The sequence below is a fragment of the Eriocheir sinensis genome, chromosome 57 (assembly GCF_024679095.1).
Source record: "Eriocheir sinensis breed Jianghai 21 chromosome 57, ASM2467909v1, whole genome shotgun sequence".
Classification (NCBI taxonomy): domain Eukaryota; kingdom Metazoa; phylum Arthropoda; class Malacostraca; order Decapoda; family Varunidae; genus Eriocheir; species Eriocheir sinensis.
The window spans coordinates 74,715-97,556 of NC_066565.1; the positions used below are offsets into that span (position 1 = coordinate 74,715).

The 22,842-nt window shown below is 37.5% G+C and overlaps 1 protein-coding gene across 8 annotated transcripts in view; it reads left to right on the plus strand.

Moving 5' to 3' along the window:
* The first annotated feature begins 10,287 nt into the window (after positions 1–10,287).
* The window catches only part of LOC126984366 (uncharacterized), a 58,785-nt gene continuing 46,230 nt past the window's right edge, over positions 10,288–22,842 (plus strand). Inside the window, exons 1-3 of one of the 8 annotated variants that reach the window (XR_007736599.1) lie at positions 10,288–10,347; positions 11,169–11,214; positions 12,465–12,612. Coding sequence is in view for 1 of the 8 variants with exons in the window: in XM_050837991.1 (XP_050693948.1) it covers positions 20,644–20,672; positions 20,851–20,926 (105 nt within the window). In the remaining 7 variants the exon portion in view is untranslated. Of the gene's footprint in view, positions 10,348–11,168; positions 11,771–12,464; positions 12,613–19,018; positions 19,148–19,388; positions 20,673–20,850; positions 20,927–22,842 lie in introns of those variants that run through there. The other 7 variants (XR_007736600.1, XR_007736596.1, XR_007736594.1 and 4 more) reach the window with 7 other exon arrangements.

Sequence of the window (22,842 nt, forward strand, 5' to 3'; positions counted from 1 at the left end):
TATTCTTTTATTCTATTTCTTTATTCTGTTGTATTCTGTTGTATTCTCTTTTATTCTGTTGTATTCTGTTGTATTCTCTTTTATTCTGTTGTATTCTGTTGTATTCTGTTGTATTCTCTTTTATTCTGTTGTATTCTCTTTTATTCTGTTGTATTCTGTTGTATTCTCTTTTATTCTGTTGTATTCTGTTGTATTCTTTTGTATTCTGTTGTATAATCTTTTATTCTGTTGTATTCTGTTGTATTCTGTTGTATTCTCTTTTATTCTGTTGTATTCTGTTGTATTCTCTTTTATTCTGTTGTATTCTCTTTTATTCTGTTGTATTCTGTTGTATTCTCTTTTATTCTGTTGTATTCTCTTTTATTCTGTTGTATTCTGTTGTATTCTCTTTTATTCTGTTGTATTCTGTTGTATTCTCTTATTCTGTTGTATTCTGTTGTATTCTCTTGTATTCTGTTGTATTCTCTTTTATTCTGTTGTATTCTCTTTTATTCTCTTTTATTCTGTTGTATTCTCTTTTATTCTGTTGTATTCTCTTTTATTCTGTTGTATTCTGTTGTATTCTCTTTTATTCTGTTGTATTCTGTTGTATTATCTTTTATTCTGTTGTATTCTGTTGTATTCTGTTGTATTCTCTTTTATTCTGTTGTATTCTCTTTTATTCTGTTGTATTCTCTTTTATTCTGTTGTATTCTGTTGTATTCTCTTTTATTCTGTTGTATTCTGTTATTCTCTTTTATTCTGTTGTATTCTGTTGTATTCTCTTTTATTCTGTTGTATTCTGTTGTATTCTCTTTTATTCTGTTGTATTCTGTTGTATTATCTTTTATTCTGTTGTATTCTCTTTTATTCTGTTGTATTCTCTTTTATTCTGTTGTATTCTGTTGTATTCTCTTTTATTCTGTTGTATTCTGTTGTATTCTCTTTTATTCTGTTGTATTCTGTTGTATTCTCTTTTATTCTGTTGTATTCTGTTGTATTCTCTTTTATTCTGTTGTATTCTGTTGTATTCTCTTTTATTCTGTTGTATTCTGTTTTATTCTGTTGTATTCTCTTTTATTCTGTTGTATTCTGTTGTATTCTCTTTTATTCTGTTGTATTCTGTTGTATTCTCTTTTATTCTGTTGTATTCTGTTGTATTCTCTTTTATTCTGTTGTATTCTGTTGTATTCTCTTTTATTCTGTTGTATTCTCTTTTATTCTGTTGTATTCTGTTGTATTCTGTTGTATTCTCTTTTATTCTGTTGTATTCTCTTTTATTCTGTTGTATTCTCTTTTATTCTGTTGTATTCTGTTGTATTCTCTTTTATTCTGTTGTATTCTGTTGTATTCTCTTTTATTCTGTTGTATTCTGTTGTATTCTCTTTTATTCTGTTGTCTTCTGTTGTATTCTCTTTTATTCTGTTGTATTCTGTTGTATTCTCTTTTATTCTGTTGTATTCTCTTTTATTCTGTTGTATTCTGTTGTATTCTCTTTTATTCTGTTGTATTCTGTTGTATTCTCTTTTATTCTGTTGTATTCTGTTGTATTCTCTTTTATTCTGTTGTATTCTCTTTTATTCTGTTGTATTCTCTTTTATTCTGTTGTATTCTCTTTTATTCTGTTGTATTCTGTTGTATTATCTTTTATTCTGTTGTATTCTGTTGTATTCTCTTTTATTCTGTTGTATTCTGTTGTATTCTCTTTTATTCTGTTGTATTCTGTTGTATTCTCTTTTATTCTGTTGTATTCTGTTGTATTCTCTTTTATTCTGTTGTATTCTCTTTTATTCTGTTGTATTCTGTTGTATTCTGTTTTATTCTGTTGTATTCTGTTTTATTCTCTTTTATTCTGTTGTATTCTCTTTTATTCTGTTGTATTCTGTTGTATTCTCTTTTATTCTGTTGTATTCTTGTATTCTGTTGTATTCTGTTGTATTCTGTTGTATTCTCTTTTATTCTGTTGTATTCTCTTTTATTCTGTTGTATTCTGTTGTATTATCTTTTATTCTGTTGTATTCTGTTGTATTCTCTTTTATTCTGTTGTATTCTGTTGTATTATCTTTTATTCTGTTGTATTCTGTTGTATTCTCTTTTATTCTGTTGTATTCTCTTTTATTCTGTTGTATTCTGTTGTATTCTCTTTTATTCTGTTGTATTCTGTTGTATTCTCTTTTATTCTGTTGTATTCTGTTGTATTCTCTTTTATTCTGTTGTATTCTGTTGTATTATCTTTTATTCTGTTGTATTCTCTTTTATTCTGTTGTATTCTCTTTTATTCTGTTGTATTCTGTTGTATTCTCTTTTATTCTGTTGTATTCTGTTGTATTCTCTTTTATTCTGTTGTATTCTGTTATTATCTTTTATTCTGTTGTATTCTCTTTTATTCTGTTGTATTCTCTTTGTTGTTGTATTCTTTTATTCTGTTGTATTCTGTTGTATTCTCTTTTATTCTGTTGTATTCTGTTGTATTCTCTTTTATTCTGTTGTATTCTGTTGTATTCTGTTGTATTCTGTTGTATTATCTTTTATTCTGTTGTATTCTGTTGTATTATCTTTTATTCTGTTGTATTCTCTTTTATTCTGTTGTATTCTGTTGTATTCTTTTGTATTCTCTTTTATTCTGTTGTATTCTCTTTTATTCTGTTGTATTCTCTTTTATTCTGTTGTATTCTGTTGTATTATCTTTTATTCTGTTGTATTCTCTTTTATTCTGTTGTATTCTGTTGTATTCTCTTTTATTCTGTTGTATTCTCTTTTATTCTGTTGTATTCTGTTGTATTATCTTTTATTCTGTTGTATTCTCTTTTATTCTGTTGTATTCTGTTGTATTCTCTTTTATTCTGTTGTATTATCTTTTATTCTGTTGTATTCTGTTGTATTATCTTTTATTCTGTTGTATTCTCTTTTATTCTGTTGTATTCTCTTTTATTCTGTTGTATTCTGTTGTATTATCTTTTATTCTGTTGTATTCTGTTGTATTCTCTTTTATTCTGTTGTATTCTGTTGTATTATCTTTTATTCTGTTGTATTCTCTTTTATTCTGTTGTATTCTGTTGTATTCTCTTTTATTCTGTTGTATTCTCTTTTATTCTGTTGTATTATCTTTTATTCTGTTGTATTCTCTTTTATTCTGTTGTATTCTGTTGTATTCTCTTTTATTCTGTTGTATTCTGTTGTATTCTCTTATTATGTTGTATTCTGTTGTATTCTCTTTTATTCTGTTGTATTCTGTTGTATTATCTTTTATTCTGTTGTATTCTGTTGTATTCTCTTTTATTCTGTTGTATTCTGTTGTATTATCTTTTATTCTGTTTTATTCTGTTGTATTCTCTTTTATTCTGTTGTATTCTGTTGTATTCTCTTTTATTCTGTTGTATTCTCTTTTATTCTGTTGTATTCTGTTGTATTCTCTTTTATTCTGTTGTATTCTCTTTTATTCTGTTGTATTCTGTTGTATTATCTTTTATTCTGTTGTATTCTGTTGTATTCTCTTTTATTCTGTTGTATTCTGTTGTATTCTCTTTTATTCTGTTGTATTCTGTTGTATTCTGTTGTATTCTGTTGTATTCTGTTGTATTCTGTTGTATTCTGTTGTATTATCTTTTATTCTGTTGTATTCTGTTGTATTCTCTTTTATTCTGTTGTATTCTGTTGTATTCTCTTTTATTCTGTTGTATTCTTTATTCCTGTATTCTGTTGTATTCTGTTGTATTCTCTTTTATTCTGTTTTATTCTGTTGTATTCTCTTTTATTCTGTTGTATTCTGTTGTATTTTTTTATTTTGTTGTATTCTGTTGTATTCTCTTTTATTCTGTTGTATTCTGTTGTATCTTTTATTCTGTGTTATTCTGTTGTATTCTCTTTTATTCTGTTGTATTATCTTTTATTCTGTTGTATTCTGTTGTTTTCTCTTTTATTCTGTTGTATTCTGTTGTATTCTCTTTTATTCTGTTGTATTCTGTTGTATTCTCTTTTATTCTGTTGTATTCTGTTGTATTATCTTTTATTCTGTTGTATTCTGTTGTATTCTCTTTTATTCTGTTGTATTCTGTTGTATTCTCTTTTATTCTGTTGTATTCTCTTTTATTCTGTTGTATTCTGTTGTATTATCTTTTATTCTGTTGTATTCTGTTGTATTATCTTTTATTCTGTTGTATTCTGTTGTATTCTGTTGTATTCTCTTTTATTCTGTTGTATTCTGTTGTATTATCTTTTATTCTGTTGTATTCTGTTGTATTCTCTTTTATTATGTTGTATTCTGTAGTATTATTTTTTATTCTGTTGTATTCTCTTTTATTCTGTTGTATTCTGTTGTATTCTCTTTTATTCTGTTGTATTCTGTTGTATTCTCTTTTATTCTGTTGTATTCTCTTTTATTCTGTTGTATTCTCTTTTATTCTGTTGTATTCTGTTGTATTCTCTTTTATTCTGTTGTATTCTGTTGTATTATCTTTTATTCTGTTGTATTCTCTTTTATTCTGTTGTAATCTGTTGTATTCTCTTTTATTCTGTTGTATTCTGTTGTATTATCTTTTATTCTGTTGTATTCTCTTTTATTCTGTTGTATTCTGTTGTATTCTCTTTTATTCTGTTTTATTCTGTTGTATTCTCTTTTATTCTGTTGTATTCTCTTTTATTCTGTTGTATTCTATTGTATTCTCTTTTATTCTGTTGTATTCTGTTGTATTCTCTTTTATTCTGTTGTATTCTGTTGTATTCTGTTGTATTCTCTTTTATTCTGTTGTATTCTGTTGTATTATCTTTTATTCTGTTGTATTCTGTTGTATTCTGTTGTATTCTCTTTTATTCTGTTGTATTCTGTTGTTTTCTCTTTTATTCTGTTGTATTCTGTTGTATTCTCTTTTATTCTGTTGTATTCTGTTGTATTCTGTTGTATTATCTTTTATTCTGTTGTATTCTCTTTTATTCTGTTGTATTCTGTTGTATTATCTTTTATTCTTTTGTATTCTGTTGTATTCTCTTTTATTCTGTTGTATTCTGTTGTATTATCTTTTATTCTGTTGTATTCTCTTTTATTCTGTTGTGTTCTGTTGTATTCTGTTGTATTCTCTTTTATTCTGTTGTATTCTGTTGTATTCTCTTTTATTCTGTTCTATTCTCTTTTATTCTGTTGTATTCTCTTTTATTCTGTTGTATTCTCTTTTATTCTGTTGTATTCTGTTGTATTCTCTTTTATTCTGTTGTATTCTGTTGTATTATCTTTTATTCTGTTGTATTCTGTTGTATTCTCTTTTATTCTGTTGTATTCTGTTGTATTCTCTTTTATTCTGTTGTATTCTGTTGTATTATCTTTTATTCTGTTGTATTCTGTTGTATTCTCTTTTATTCTGTTGTATTCTGTTGTATTCTCTTTTATTCTGTTGTATTCTGTTGTATTCTCTTTTATTCTGATGTATTCTGTTGTATTCTCTTTTATTCTGTTGTATTCTGTTGTATTCTCTTTTATTCTGTTGTATTCTGTTGTATTCTCTTTTATTCTGTTGTAGTCTGTTGTATTCTCTTTTATTCTGTTGTATTCTGTTGTATTCTCTTTTATTCTGTTGTATTCTGTTGTATTATGTTGTATTCTCTTTTATTCTGTTGTATTCTGTTGTATTATCTTTTATTCTGTTGTATTCTCTTTTATTCTGTTATATTGTTGTATTCTGTTGTATTATCTTTTATTCTGTTGTATTCTCTTTTATTCTGTTGTTTTCTGTTGTATTCTCTTTTATTCTATTTGTATTCTGTTGTATTCTCTTTATTCTGTTGTATTCTCTTTTATTCTGTTGTATTCTCTTGTATTCTGTTGTATTCTGTTGTATTCTGTTGTATTCTCTTTTATTCTGTTGTATTCTCTTTTATTCTGTTGTATTCTGTTGTATTCTCTTTTATTCTGTTGTATTCTCTTTTATTCTGTTGTATTCTCTTTTATTCTGTTGTATTCTGTTGTATTCTCTTTTATTCTGTTGTTTTCTGTTGTATTCTCTTTTATTCTGTTGTATTCTGTTGTATTCTCTTTTATTCTGTTGTATTCTGTTGTATTATCTTTTATTCTGTTGTATTCTGTTGTATTCTCTTTTATTCTGTTGTATTCTGTTGTATTATCTTTTATTCTGTTGTATTATCTTTTATTCTGTTGTATTCTGTTGTATAACTGATTTTTATGTTTTGGGGGGAATTTCACGCAAGTTTTCCAGGCCGATATTACCCTTAATATTGAGTGTAGCGTTATGCAGAGGCCAGAAATGAACTCCCCGTCTCGTTTTACCCAAGAAGAGTCACCGTTTTGATGAAAATAACCTCAAATAACATAAATATAGCTGATTTTCATGTTTTTGGAGGAATTTCACGCGAGCTTTCCGGGCCAATATCTTCCTTAATATTGAGTGTAGCGTTATGCCGAGGCCAGAATTGGATTCCTCGTCTCGTTTTACTAAAAATAAAGTCACCGTTTGCATGAAAATAACATAAATATAGGTTATTTTCATGTTTTGGGGTGAATTTCACGCGAGCTTTCCGGGCCGATATCTCCCTTAATATTGAGTGTAGCGTTATGACGAGGCCAGAAATGGATTCCTCGTCTTATTTTACCCAAGAAGAGTCGCCGTTTGCATGAAAATAGCTTCAAATAACATAAATATAATTGATTTTCATGTTTTTTTGATAATTTCACGCTAGTTTTCCGTGCCGATATCTCCCTTAATATTTAGTGTATCGTTATGCCGAGGCCAGAAATGGATTCCTCGTCTCGTTTCCTTCTCGTTTAGTCGCCTTTTGCAGGACATGGCCGCTTTTTTTAATTTTTATTTTTATTTTTCTAGGGACCCAAAGTATAACACTTTCACCTCAAGTACGAGAGTCCAGTGCGGGACACCTGCCGATTTCTGAGCCCCACACTGCTTTTATCACCCAAATAACCGCCTTCACATATGATTGTTGTTTAAAGGGTTAATTATTGGGGCTTCTTGGCATCAGGTATGGGTCAGAAAACGGTAAATGGCTGGCTCTGAGTACGATAATCTAGCATCGGTGCGCGGTAAAAAATCATAACACAGCTGATCGTCCACGCAGTTCCTCCTTCACGACGTGTTTCGAGAGGTGTTTGCAGTGTTTTTGGGGGTAAGACAGTGTATTTTTACATTCATGGTACAGAGGAAGGGTCAAACTACCACCAGGGTCATTAAATACCCCTGAAAATGCTTACAACGCCTACGGAAGCCTTGTCAAATACGTGTTTATAGGTGACAAGTTTTGACCCCGCGCCGTATCAGCTGTTCTTAAGAGGTCATAAAGGAGATGAATCGTGTTCCCGTGAGTGACTTTTAACGTTCATGGTACAGAGGAAGGGTCAAGCTACCACCAGGGTCATTATCTACCTCTGGAAATGTCCCCCACAACGCCTACGAAAGCCTTGTCAAATATGTGACTCATTGACCTCAAGCATCAACCGCCCCCAAAATCATGTTACCGTTGATGAGGTTTCAGGCCCTGCTGCTGCTCTGCTTCTAAAAGGTGAAAAAAAAGAGATTAATCGCTTTCCCGTGAGTGTTTTCTCCCCTTCATAGTACAGAGTTACGTCATGTGACGGACGAGTGTGTGACGTGGCAGCAGTGTTTAAATGTGTTACGTGATCCCAGAGAGTGTTACACGTTGTGACATTAGTAGTATTCTGTTACCTGGACACATGATAGGGCTGTTACTGGCTGTGTTACGTCACTGTGTTAAGGTGACGGGCTGTGACGTGGGCTCTCAGGTGTTATGCAGTGTTAACAGTGCCACCGACAGTTCCATGTTCAGCAGGTGTTACGTGATGCAAGACAGATTAGTTACCCAGTGTTACAGTGTATTGTTAACCACCTACCTGGTGTGACCCCCCTCCTGTGATGTGGGCTCAGCCAGGGTGTTTAATATGCAGTGCCACAGACAGTGTTATGTTACCAGGCAGTGTTCACAGTGGCATAGATTCGTGTGGTGCCAGAATCAGTGTGATGCCAGCCATTCGTGCCGGGGACGGCAAATGTATAGAATAACACCCATGTGACCCTAGGACCCTGTACAGAGGCTTCGGGAATATTCGCACCGCTGTGATGTAGTACTCTTGTTAATTAAAGTTAATCTCACGTCAAGGCTGACCTGACCAAGGCTACAGCAGGTCACACAGGGCTGTCACCTACCAAAACAACCCTCGCTTATCATCACCACAAGCTCTTTAGTGGGTGTGCGTTTAGGGCAGGCTGTGGTGGTAATTACAACATTTCTAGCACATCCAGCCTAGTTTTGACAAGCCAACAGACGTGTTTATGTCACAAGGGGTGTTCTTTTCCGTGCGGGCTCGTCCCTTTCTTCACCCTCTCTCTCTCTCTCTCTCTCTCTCTCTCTCTCTCTCTCTCTCTCTCTCTCTCTCTCTCTCTCTCTCTCTCTCTCTCTCTCCCCAAATATCAATGCTTTTTTTAGTTAATAGCTTACTACTACTACATGTCTCATCGCACATTGACTTAGGTGAGGGGTGGGAAGGCACCTGGCACCTGTAACATCAGTGTGGAGCTGCTCAAAGCTGGACGTGAGGCTGTGATCCGCGGGTTGCATGTGGTCTTGACTGTCTGGTACCATTCCTCCTGACTGGGTTGGTCGTCCCTATCTGGAAAGGGAAAGGGGACCGCCAGGACTGCAACAAGTACCGTGGTAGTACACTGCTCAGTGTGCCAGGCAATGCCCACCTATTGCTGATGTAAATTCGCAGCCAGCTGCTGAAGGTGCAGAGACCTGAACAGTCTGGCCTGGCAAGTCAACACCTGAGCACCGTATCCTGGCGTACTTACTTGTTACTTGTTACTTGTGTTTCTTATTTATCTGGTCCCACTTCCGCCGAAGCGCTCTGCAGGACCCACATATTTAATTCATTAAATTTTCAATATTGATCACAACTTCTATGCCATGTTAATTGTCAATGTTTCCGTGTCATAGCAGTCAGAGAACAGAAATGTTTTTAGTCCTTTCTTAAATTTGGAGATATCTTTTGTTCTTCTAATGTCAGGAGGGAGCTTATTGTACAGTCTTGGGGTGGCAGAACTGAAAGCGCGCAATCCAACATTTGAAGAGTACCATGAAGTGTGATTCCAGAAGTGGCTCGGCAAGTGTTAATGCCTTCACCTGGCTGTATTTCGTGTAATAATTCTCTCAAATACGGCCAGTGATCAAAGCTTGGTGTGTCAAAACACATAACTTAAATACTATCCTTGCTTTTATTGGCAACCAGTGGAGCTCTATCAGAACAGGAGTTATTCTCTCTCGTGGTGGAATTCCTTTGATTAGTCTCGCTGCTCTGTTTAAGATCATCTGTAATTTCCTTAATTGGAGCTTTGGCAGGTTATAGTAGATCGAGTTGCAATAATCCACTCTTGATATAATATTGTTAATCACCAATTTCTTGATCCAGGTATTTCTTGATAAAAGCAATATTTCTAAGGTGATATCCAGCTATCCTTACGACATTATTTATCTGACATTTCAGTGTCAAATTGGAATCCAGCAACACTCCCAAGTCACGAACACTTTCAACAATATGAATTTCATTACCACCTATAATCATGTTCCCGTCACCAAAATAACGTAGAGTGTCCTTCTTCCCCACAAACATGAATTCAGTCTTATCATCGTTTAATTTCAATTGCTTATAATGCATCCAATCTTTCCTTGACTGAATTAATAACACTATTGATCTTAGCACTTGTATTTTCAATATCACTGATGGAAAAGTAGAACTGGGTGTCATCAGCAAATAACTGCTCATCGGGTGTCTCTGTGAGAGACAATCCTGAGTGGAGGAAGCCAAGGGGACATCCACGGACTTAGTGGCTGGAGCAAGTTATAGTAGATCCTGCAGGGAGGTACTCAGGATGGCCTGCAGGGAGAAATGCCCGGAGGGACCCCTGGGCTTGGCGTCGTAGGGTGGGCGAGGCGACGCGCCCCCCTGCGTATGCCCCCATTGATTGATTGATTGTGGTGGTGGTGTATGTGTGTGTGTGTGTGTGTGTGTATTTACCTAGTTGTAGTTTTACAGGCCCGGGCTTACGCTGGTGTGGTCCCGTCTCCATATCTGCATTTATCCAACTTTTCCTTGAAGCTTTGCACACTGCCAATACTACATCCTCACCGTTCCAAAGCTCTATATCTCTTTGCAGGAAGCTATATTTCTTTATGTCTCTCAGGCATCTTCCCTCCCTCAATTTTTCATCCTCTGTGCAGGGATATGAACCTTTATCTGACTAATGAGACTTTCTTTCAGGGCTGTGAGGAGGAGGAGGAGGAGGCTGTGGTGGTGGAGACTTGACAACACTACCATCGCCATCAGGCCAGGCTAAGGTAATGTCTGCTTGATCTTGTTAGGCTCAAAGGGAAGGGAAGGGAAAGAAAAGGAAAGGAATGAGAAGGAAGGGAAAGGAAAGGAAAGGAAGGGAAGGGAAGGGAAAGGAAAGGAAGGGAAGGGAAAGGAAAGGAAAGGAAAATGAAGTTACAAAAAGAAGGAAAAAATAATATATGAAAATGTGAGCCTTCCTCTGTACCGTGAACCTAAAAACACATATTTGACAAGGCTTTCCTAGGAGTTTTAGGCATTTCCAGGGCAGTTTATGACCCTGGTGGTAGTGTGCCCTTCCTCTGTACCATGACCCAACGAAAACATATATTTGACAGTTCTTTCATAGGAGATTGTCATTTCTTGGGGTAGTTTAATGACCCTGGTGTTAGTGTGACCTTTCCTCTGTACCATGACCCTAAGAAAACATATTTGACATGGCTTTCCTAGGAGTTGTGGGCATTTCCAGGGGTAGTTTTATGACCCTGATGGTAGTGTGACCCTTCCTCTGTACCGTGAACCTAAAACACATATTTGACAAGGCTTTCATAGGAGTTGTGGGCATTTCCTGGGATAGTTGAATGACCCTGGTGGTAGTCTGACCCTTCCTCTGTACCATGACCCTAAGAAAACATATATTTGACAAGGCTTTCATAGGAGTTGTGGGCATTTTCAGGGGTAGTTTAATGACCCTGGTGGTAGTGTGACCCTTCCCCTGTACCATAATGCTACAGAAGCACTCATTAGAACCAAATTGATCTCTTTTTTTAGCCTTTGCAAGTAGTTAATGTTAGAGTCGGAAACATCTGACAATCCCATCTTCTTACAGGCCAAGCAGTGCAGAGGAGAAGGAGGAGGAAGAAGAAGAGGAGGATGTGAGTTCTATACATAAAGGCAGATCAATATATAGAAGCTTATGGAGTAGAGGAAATATGTCATTCTATGTATTAAAGAGGATAAGAGGGAGGAGAAGGTTAACTTGTAAATATAGGCAGAAGTTTATGTGCCAAGGAAAATATTTAAATGATTTGTATTATGCATGTATTGAAATGTTATGAACTTGGATGTTTGTATGTATAAGGCTATGGGATTTACTTACAAGGTCTGTGGTGTTTTTTTTTACTTATAAGGTTGTACTTAGGATTTTACTTATAAGTTCTGTGGCTGTGGGTACCTCCTACAAAGCCTTTCTACTATGGCTATTAATTAACAAAATCCTCTTTCTTTCAGCTTGTGTACTGGCTCAGAAAGTAGTTAAAGGGTGCATGTTATCTATGAAGGCTATATCAATAAGTATGGAAGTGTGTTATGGCTATTAACAACAATCTCTTTCTTTCAGCATGTGTACGGGGTTAGATAGTGACTTGGCATGTATTGAAATGTCATGCACTGAGAGTATTTACGTAAAGGGCCGGGGTTATTTCTTATAAGGTACTACGCATGATTTTACATATACAGCCTTTAGTGTTTCTTTAGGTTAAGGTATTTCCTATCCCAGCACGTATAAGAAACTTGGGTATGGATTTATGTGTGAGTTACTGAGTTGCATGTATACTAAAATGTGTATTTGGGATTTTCGTCTTCTGTGTTTTATATATGTATATCCTAAGAATGGTGTTTTGTTGGGAAAGAATGTTATGCACTGGGGTTATTTATATACAAAGTCTGTGGTTATTTCTTCATAAGGTATTTCCTATCCCAGTACGTACAAGAAACTTGGTATGGATTTAAATGTGCGTGTTACTGAGTTGCATGTGTATGTGCATTCAATGTATTGGGGTATATATTGTGTATTGGGGGTATTTATTTCAAGGTTAAAGTACTGAATGGAGGGGAATTTATGTAGGGGAAAGGTCTGTAGTGGGGGTGTCGTAACTAACAACCTCTCCTGCAACAACTCCTACTGGTGCTTGTGTATAGATTTAATTATGTATTGGAGATATGTATTTGAAGGTTAAGATACTGGATGGAAGGGCATTTATGTTGGGGTAATATGATAATGTCTGTAGGGATTTGTCTTAACTTAACAACCCCTTCTGCAATAGCTACTACTACTACTACTGGTGCTGTCCATAACTTACAACACTTCCGTACTAGGAGTATTAACAAAACCTTTTAATTTCAGCTACCAAGGACAACCTCTGCTGCTCTGGGTATCAACTCCTGCACTCCTGGGACTGGCATAACATCTGCATGCCCTTGTAACAACTCACTCTGCTTCTGCTATTCATAACACCCCGTTCTGCGTCTGCTGTCGTAACAGGGCATGGCTTCTGTATACTAACTCCTGCTCGCATAACCCGCATGGATTTACACTTCTCTCTCTGCTTCTGGCTTTCGTACCTATCAACACATTCTGCGCCTTCCTTCGTAACTAATCCCACGGCTTCTCTGCATGACAACTCCAGCTGCTTACGGCAAAATTTCGCATAACAGCTACTCCTGCTTACGTATGACAATTCTCTCTTGCTTTCGTAACAGCACGTATGGCTTTTGCATGTGAACGCATTTCATTTCTGCTGCACACTAACCCACACTGCTGCTTTGAGCATCCTAACAACCTAACCCATTCTGTAAGCTGCCGCCCAGTGCTTCAGGTGACCCCTAACAAGCCTGTCGGATCGGCGTCTAGCGAGGGAGGTTCCGTTCCCCGCTAGAGCTGTCTCCCTTCACCTTAAAAAAAATAGTTTGACATAATTTGAGAGCAGCAGTACAGGCCAGGTATCAGAGAGGGGTTCAGGCCTATATGGGGACACCTCTGTTAGGCTTGTACCTCAATAAATAACTAGAAAAAAGTTGGAAAGTGTTAAACAATGACCATACGTAACCTAGTCATGTGTGAATCCTGACTATGGAGGGAGATTATCCTCAAACACGTACGGTTATATATATACATGTCTTTTACCCACCCATGCGTGCAGTACGGGTGGTGAACTCTGACCTCTATGAAATAAATATACGTAACAGGAAAAAAATAAATTGGTTTAAAATATATTTCCCTCATCCATATTCGGCAGCAGATATGTACAGGTTGAAAAAACGGGTTGATATCTGATGTTTGACCCCACGGTTGACCGTTCGTCCCTGCGTCTGGGATCGCTACGTCAACATCTTCGGCCGACGTCTCCACCTTAGAGTTGAGTGTCCGTCCGTGCGTCTTTGTGTACCTGCGTTAAAATCTTCACCACCATATGACGTTGAGTCTGGCAGGCGTTGTTTTGGGATATCGAGACGGCAATTTCCCACGGCTGTTAAGGGTATGGGTCAGGCTGTCATGGGTGGCTGTTACGTTAGCCTTGTCACGGTGTCAAGGCTCGTAAAACCACCCTTGGAAATACTAGCAACACAGCGTATATGGAAAGCCTTCAAATGATGTAGTGACTCGTGGAAATATTTGCAACCTAACATATTTCACCCAGTGGTGGTGGTGGTAGGGATCATGTTTCTTAACGGTCCCTCTAAGCGAGAAAAATGAGAAAAAATCATCACTCACACAAACCATTTCATACTATATATCAAAGCATTTGTGATCACATTATGCATCATCTATTTTGGGGGGTTATATCATGGCACAAATTTCAGTTGTATGTCTGTTTATTGAGGGGACTGTTTGGGTCTTGTATTTTCTGTTGTGTATTTCCAAGGCCAAAAAGGTCAGTAATTGGGTTCTCAATGATGTTTTTTTAGGTTGATGGTACAGAGGAAGGGTCATAAAAGCACCCTTGTCTGTAACTCCCCTGAAAGCCTTGTCAAATATGTGTTTTTTAGGTTCATGGTACAGAGGAAGGGTCATAAAAGCACCCTTGTCTGTAACTCCCCTGAAAGCCTTGTCAATTTTTTATTTTTTTTTATTTATTTATTTTTTTTTTTTACGTCGTGGCCTATTGCTCCGGTAAGCTTCTTCCCAGTGGATCCTGATGGTCGGCCCAAGGCTTCTTCCCGGTGGGGCCTGATGGTCGGCCCAGCCCGTTCTGGTGCAGGCAAGTGTTTATAGTGGTGCCATCTTGCATTGGCTCATGCTGCCCTCCCGGAGCTCATCTTTAATCCTAGAATCTAGAGTCCGGGTTGATAGGTGGTCTTCTGGACAGCATGTGGGTAGTTTTAACCCGGTAGCAGCGGGGATCATGTTTCTTAATGGTCCCTCTAAGCGAGAAAAATGGGAAAAAATCATCACTCACGCAAACCATTTCATAATAATATATATAAGCATTTGTGATAAGTTTATGTATCATCTATTTTGGGGGGTTCAAATCATGGCACAAATTTGGCCCATCGCTGCTACACGGTAAAGCCACAAATTTGGCCCGTCCCTGCTACCGGGTTAAGCCACTCGGCGGCCTTTGGTAAGTGATTACATTGAGCAAAGGTTGATGTAGGAGAATCAATTACTTCCCCATACAGTATTTAAAGAGACTATTTTGAAAGATCTTGTACACTCAGAATTTGCCATGTTAAACCCTTGAAAGCTTAGTTCTGACTAGATATCAAGCTCTTAAGGCATCACATTGAGCAAGGGTTGATGTAGAAGAATAAATTACTTCCCCATACAGTATTTAAAGAGACTGACTATTTGGAAAGGTCCTGTACACTCAGAATTTGCCATGTTTAACCCTTGAAAGCTTAGTTCTGGCTAGATATCAAGCTCTAAAGCATCACATTGAGCAAGGGTTGATGTAGGAGAATCAATTACATCCCCACTCAATATTTAAAGAGACTGACTATTTGGAAAGGCTTCGTACACTCAGAATTTGCCATGTTTAACCCTTGAAAGCTTAGTTCTGGCTAGATATCAAGCTTTAAAGCATCACATTGAGCAAGGGTTGATGTAGGAGAATCAATTACCTCTCCATACAGTATTTAAAGAGGGAATTTGACCTTTTGAAAAGGCCTCGTACACTCAGAATTTGCCATTTTTAATACTTGAAAGCTTAGCACTAGTATACATATTTACAAGCTCTTAGGCATCACATTGAGCGAGGGGAATATCTCGAGGGGCAAAGAAGTTCATAGGAGAATTAATTACCTCCTCAAACAACATATAAGAAGGGATTTGACTATTTAAAAAGGCCTCAAACATAGAATTTGCCATGTCTCTACAGTTGAAGGTCCATCGCTGCTTTTAGTCAAAGTTCTCAAGCTTAAAAAATAACACGCTTGATGTAAAGGAATGAATTATCTCCCCCAAACTATTTAAAGAGAGATTTTGAGTGCTTGAAGAGGCCTCAGACTCATAGAATTTGCCACGTCCTTACAGTTGAAGGTCCATAGCTGCTTTTAGTCAAAGTTCTTAAGCTTAAAAATAACAGAGGATTGATGTAGAAGAATGATTTACCTGCCCAAACAGTATGTACCCAGCCCCCTCAAGTCCCCAGTGCAGTCCCAGCTCCCAATTACCTTTATTCTGGGGGTCAAAGACATTAAATATAAGTGTTTTCCCTTCCCATGTCACCCCTAAGACCCTCAGGCCCCAGTAATTGGTCACCTAACCCAACCTAGCAAGTGTGTTAGCATAATACTGGTGGTAACATTTTAATTAACCTTTCCAATGAGCAAAAAGAATGAATATGGAACTATGAATCAAATATCCCCAGCAATTAAGTCTCCACTTTGTTATGTAACATTAGTAAGGGTTCCAGTATATGTTAGATAATTACTAGCATTGTCAAGAACAGTTTTAATAGCCTTGTCAAGGGTTGGCCGAGAAAACAATATTATAACAAGCACTGAACTAATTCTTGAGTAATTGGACTGAGAAAGCCTTGATGGTACTCTATTTTTGCTATATTATAAAAAGTCTATAAGCGATGCCTTGGAAAGCTACCATAAGCAAGGGTTGGTCTAGATTATTGATGTCCAAGCTATTAATTATATGTATTTTCTCTTACCTGAAGCCCCCTAGCTCAAGCCCCAGACCCTCGATCAGCCTCTTCCAGACCCCCCCAGTAGCTACCTTATTTTCTGGGGGATCAAAACCATTAATTATGTGTTAGTTTTGATAATTACCTGACATTAAGTCTTCCCATGGGCAGTGTCAGCATTTGTGAAGCCTTAATTATCATGAGCATAGTTTTATATCAAGCACTAACTCTTGGGTAAGACTTTGAGAAGGTCTTAATGTACTCAATCTTTGGCATATAAAAACAAGTCTAGCAATGCCTTAGGAAGATACCATGAGCAAGGGGTGAGTTAGGAAACTGATATACCTATCCCTCAATACTGCATAAACAATGGATCGAGGTCTTGTTCAGTATATATATCAGGCACAATTGTCCATCTTTTGAGTTAGTTTATCAAAGACATATCACAATCTTCTACCATGAGCAAGGGATGAGTTAGCAGCTTGATATATATTCCTTAATACTGCAAAAATAATGGAAAGAGGGCTTGTTCAATATATATTATCACTCATATAGGTTACAATTGTCCATCTTTTGAGTTAGTTTGTCAAAGACATTACTGTATCTTGTACCATGAGCAAGGTCCTTAGGGTGACTTATAGGAGATAGTTATACATTCCTATGTGTTTCATAGAGGAAAGGAAGAGATCTAGAATGATATATATTCTAAGGGTTCTTCATCTCTTATAGTTAATTAGTTCAGCAGTGAAAATCAGTTTTATGCTGAGTGCTGAGTAGCCTTGATGTCGATCGATCGGCCAACACGTACCTCAAGTCAGCATGCATTTGTGTTATAAGGTCAATAAACTCATGGCTCAGAATCAGTCAGCATTTAAGTCAGCATGTGTTAGTTTCCATGCATCTGAGCTCAGCATATAGGGGTTTATTAAGTCATTATTGTTAATTCCCACTCAGCATAGTCTGTGTATCAATGCTGACTATTTTGAACTCAGGATGGTCAAGTTATCAGCATGACAGCATTAAACATTCAATGATGTGTCAGTCTGTACTCAGCATGACTGATTTTTCTATACCAATTATATGCTATAAATATAATATGCTGACTTTGCTTTGAGTTTAGCATGTGATCTCTGAAGTCGATCAGCATATCCTCAAGTCAGCATTTAAAGTCAGCATCTCGGCTCTCGGTATTCAGCATGGCTCACTCGATGAAGAAAAGTGATATCTGAAGTCAGCTAACATATCCTCAAGTCAGCATTTAAGGTCAGCATCTCGGCTCTCAGCATTCAGCATGCCTCGGACTCGATGAAGAAGTGATATTTGAAGTCAGCATTTAAAGTCAGCATCTCTCTCTCTCTCTCTCTCTCTCTCTCTCTCTCTCTCTCTCTCTTCCCAGCACGGCTTAATTCGATATCAGCCCTTAATTGATGTTACCGTTAAGTATAGCATTAAATATTATGCATGCAGGGGACGAGAAAGCTGAAAAAAAAAAATCGCGAGCGATCGAGTCTATTGGCGGGGGTGTTGCCATTCTGAGAGAAAAAAACTTGTTATTTTCTCGTAAGTTTATATATTAGAGAATTTCATCCATCCCTGTGTCTCGGTATGCTAGGTCAGGTCAAGTCATGCAATAAACATGTTCTGTACGAGTGTGATGACTCCGGAAACGATATATCAGTAGTGTACGCGCTGAGGTGACCGATCAGCTGATTGGGTAAGCGGAGATTTAAACATTACGTCATAGCTACCGGAGCTGTGTGGATTTAAATTTACATAGATTTACATAGAAAATCAGACCACACAGACCCCATGGTCCAGACATAGGTAGTCTGTCCTTAAACCTAAGTGATTCTACGTTAATCCGATGGCTCCAGAACGTTGCATTTCTATATAGTTAATATTGAGTTGAGGGAAATACACGGCCGAGCTTGTTTTTCAAGGAGTCAGTCGTGCAACACTGGACCACTGAAGGAAGGCAGGAAGCTTATTTAGGGTGACCAGACGTTCCCGTTTTCAGTGACCTGTCCCCGGTTTTCACTGTGACTCAAAGATAAAAAAGAACACGAAAATGTTGAGCAAACTCTACGTATATATAGTTGTGGACCTCGGCGCAGTGTATATAGCTAAGGAACTCCCTTCTCCTTTATTTTTTTACTTGCAACAATAAACTATCAATCAATCAACCAAATAGGGTGAGAGACTTTTGAATGCTGCTCCATGAATGGTACTAAGCCCGGCAGTGTCCCCGTTTTGGTTTTTCAGTGACAAAAACGCTACATTTGGAAGTTTTTAAGCCTCGGATCCACCGAAAATGTCCCCGGATTTTGTCTCAGAAAGGTCACCTTAATTAAGCTTAGTCCATCCTCGCACTACAACGTTGATGAAGAAAAAATTGGTCCAGTCTACTACTACTACTACTACTACTACTACTACGAGAAAGAAATAGACAATAGAGAGAGAGAGAGAGAGAGAGAGAGAGAGAGAGAGAGAGAGAGAGAGAGAGGAGGAGAAAATTATTAATATTTTGACCTTCCCCGCTCTGTCTCGCTTCTCATATCCTTCTGCACACTTTTGTACACTTTTCCACACTTATCCACGTCACCCTGCACACTTAAACACGTTATTATGCCCCGAGTTCAAGTGTTCTGAAGACTTAACTGATGCAAACCTTCCCTTCGTGTATCGTTTTGTTCTTTCGTTAATACTTAATAGCATACCCTGATCTTATTTGTCTCCCCTTATCTGTTATTTTGAGCGTGTTTTTACCAGTGAACTTGCTCTATTTATCCGTCGTCAAGTTCTAAGGTTGTCGTGTGTTAAAGTTCCAACACTATGATGACGTCACGGCCTCCATCTTCCCTGTCGTCTGGGAAGGCTGCCGAGACAGGGATATATTTTCATTGTTTTTCAGGTTATTATAAAGTGCCAGGAAGCGCCATGCTGTGGGAAGGTAGGTGGATCCTTTGCCCTTATTTTGGTGTGGAGGGACAGGAAATCAGGGCGTGGAAAGAGGGGAAAATTGGAAAATCTTTCATGTGATGGTGGTGGTGGTGATGGCGGCGGTGATGGTGGTGGTGACGGCGGTGGTGATGACGGCGGTGATGGTGGTGGTGGTGATGACGGCGGTGGTGATGACGGCGGTGGTGATGACGGCAGTGGTGATGGTGGTGGTGGTGATGGCGGCGGTGATGGTGGTGGTGGTGATGACGGCGGTGGTGATGGTGGTGGTGGTGGTGACGGCGGTGGTGATGACGGCGGTGGTGATGGTGGTGGTGGTGATGACGGCGGTGGTGATGACGGCAGTGGTGACAGGTGTTTGTGGTGATGAAGGCGGTGGTGACAGGTGTTGGTGGTGATGGCGGCGGTGGTGACAGGTGTTGGTGGTGATGACAGCGGTGGTGACAGGTGTTGGTGATGACGGTGGTGGTGGTGAGTTGATGGTGGTGATGGCAGTGATGGTGGTGGTGGTGATGGTGATGGCAGTGTTGATGGTGGTGGTGGTGATGATGGTGGTGGTGATGGTGGTGGTGGTGAGTTGATGGTGGTGATGGCAGTGATGGTGGTGGTGGTGGTGGTGATGGCAGTGTTGATGGTGGTGGTGGTGATGATGGTGTTAGACCCTCAGCAGTGATTGGGGTCAGCCGCCATGTCCACTCCACCAATTCCACCTCCATTGACATCGGCAGCGGCAGTGATAGGTTAGAGTATTTCTGTTATCATTAAGGGATTATTGAAGAAAGGGTAGCCTAATTATTTTGACATTTATCCCTAACTATTTGGGTGTTATTCCAGAAATCAGATGTGGTTAGGTTAGATTAATTCATCTTTTTACTCATCTTTTCCGTTATTTTGAGCGCTTTTTACCATTTAACGTTCTATTTACTCAATGGTTAGGTTAGATTTGGTCAGGTTGCCTTGGTAAAAATGGGGCAGGCTTTGCACAGCTCCATTGTCACTGGTAGTTGGTGGGTGTATTTCTGGAGTTTTACCTGTGATATGAAGGTGATAACTCTCACTATATATAGATGTTAATTTCTTTCCATATATGTATCACTAGCTTTAATGGGGACTGGGTGGCCCCATACTTCTGCCTGCTAAATTTTCGGCTGGCCCCGGCCCATGATTTTTATTTATTTATTTATTATAATATTGAATTGCATACGTACTTTTTTCAAACGAACTTTATCCCTTACAAACATTTGCTTACGAAAAATTGCATACGAATTTTATGCATGCGAACTATTTCCATACGTACTGTGGTCCTAGAATCATTATAAAGAGCGGAGCAATTCTTGTCTAAACCCTGTAATAGAATAAGTCTTTGTAGGTCACAGGAGGGCATAGACAAGGGAGGTTAGGTTCTCAGGTAATATTTCCTTTGTCTTGTTTCCCTGTTAGCTTTGAGGGTCAGGGTGGACCACTGGCCGCCACCTCCTCCTTGCCCTCATGCTAAACCTTTACTACTGTTCCTATAGGTAATGCACTCTCTCTCTCTCTCTCTCTCTCTCTCTCTCTCTCTCTCTCTCTCTCTCTCTCTCTCTCTCTCTCTCTCTCTCTCTCTCATAAAAATAAACATTAAAATTCTTGAAGGAATTTATTATTCCCCAAAAGACTCCGTGTTTATACAGTTCTCATTCCTAACTTAATTTGCAGACATAAGAAGAAGAGGAAGAGGAGGAAGAACAAGAGGAGGAGGAGGAGGATGAAGGGGACACACAGGAATCAAATGGTGAGTGTTGTTAACTTTATAATTATTTTCCTTGTTCATCTTCTTGCACCAATTTTCTTCCTGCAATTGTTCCTTTTGTGCAAAATTCTCGGTCTTTTTTTTTTTCCATTTCCAGCTCTCAGTCTTCTCTCCTTCCTGTTAGTTCCTGCCACACAGCTGCCCTCAGTACAATGTCAGGTCACAGTGTGGGGCAGAGTTGTCATATGAAAAGGGACTCTGCCATCAAGCTTAATTTGTAGTTTGTAATACCTTAGACCACTAGCACAACCAAGGATGGGCCGGGCCACACCCGTATACCGTTGATGAGGTTTCAGGCCCTGCACCCCCAAAGTTTCTCTTGTCTTGTCTTTTTCTCTGCCCTCCAATCTCCCTGAACATATTTCTGTGTGTGCCCTTGCCATTGTTTAGCAGATTTTAGCGACCTATTTTAGAGACACAAACTATTCATTACTGGGTAAATTATCATGTCTTTTTTGTGGAGTTAGTTATCACCAGGAAGCAATAATTATGAAAGTACTAGAGTTGATTTGGTGAGTCTCATACTTGGGTTGACAGTTTACTCTCCTCTGTAACGCTAGGCTACTATCCCCAGTGGCAATCATAGGTTACAATTTTAGCAGAGTTAGGTTACCATCCACTAGGCTAAAACGAGTCTGTTAGTTTGTAAATAGATTTGGGAGTGAAGACGGCTGGACGATATATGCCGCAGAGCTTGTTATAGTGAATTCTGGGGTAAATTTGCTGTAGCTGAATTATTGTGGTAATAAACAGATCCCCATTAAAAAGCATCATAACATACCACAGGAAATAAGTAATATGCATCTCAAATAGACTGCTCCTGCTAAGCAATGACCCATTCTTTGCAACATGCATTATATGTTTGTTGGATATTTTGGTAATTTAGTCATCCCATGGCTCATTCTTGTCTCAATGATGTATTAAGGTATTACATTTACTATTTAGTATGCTAGTTTTACTGGGTGTTATAGATGATGTGTCTAGTATAGGTAGGGTGAAGTTGGGGGCATACGCATAGCTGTGTGTGGCCTCGGTGCTCATCATGGTAACCTATTGCTGGTAAATTAGCAACACCTGTCAAGGTTTGATTCATCACCCAGTTGTATTCCTACTCATAGTTTCATAGCTACTATAATTGAAAAAGAATTTTATGATTTTAGGTTGAGGCAAAATATTTATCTATAGATCTCTATATATATATATATATATATATATATATATATATATATATATATATATATATATATATATTGATATTTATTTCATGCAAAAAGGTTAAGTGAAAAATATATAATTACTTCATTTTCTACTTATAGCACAACATTAAAACTAGAAAATAAAGGTTCTTTGTCCATAGACTATAAAAAATTCTCTCTCACCTTGAAATTCAAGTTATTTTTTGGGTATTGACAAGAAAATAATGTTTCTGTTTTTAACTCAAATATGCACTTTTTTTTATTTATGTAACCTAACTTTACTAAAGTACTGACTCATATGTTCCTGGCACAAGTTGAGAACATAATGAAAAAATGGGCATTGACATATACATTATTAAATATTTAAATGTGTTAAATAGTGTACTGGCAATAAAATACAGGAAATCATCGAGCAAATTGGTGTATGGGTGTGTTTTGTTAAGAACTCGGTAGAGTTCTTCAAAGACAAAGGCACTGCCCACTGTCAAAACACATTCCACTATACCTAGAAAATTTCCACGGCGACTGTTGGCTCTCAAGATATAGCTGGAAGCCAGACTCTTTCTTGAGTCATCAGAGTTTTGAGAGAAGTCTTGGGCTTTCCAGGATGTGACACACACACACACACACTCACATACACACAAACACAATTATATACTTTGAGAGTAAAAATAGTAAAGTTGGGGGGATACGCAGTAGCAG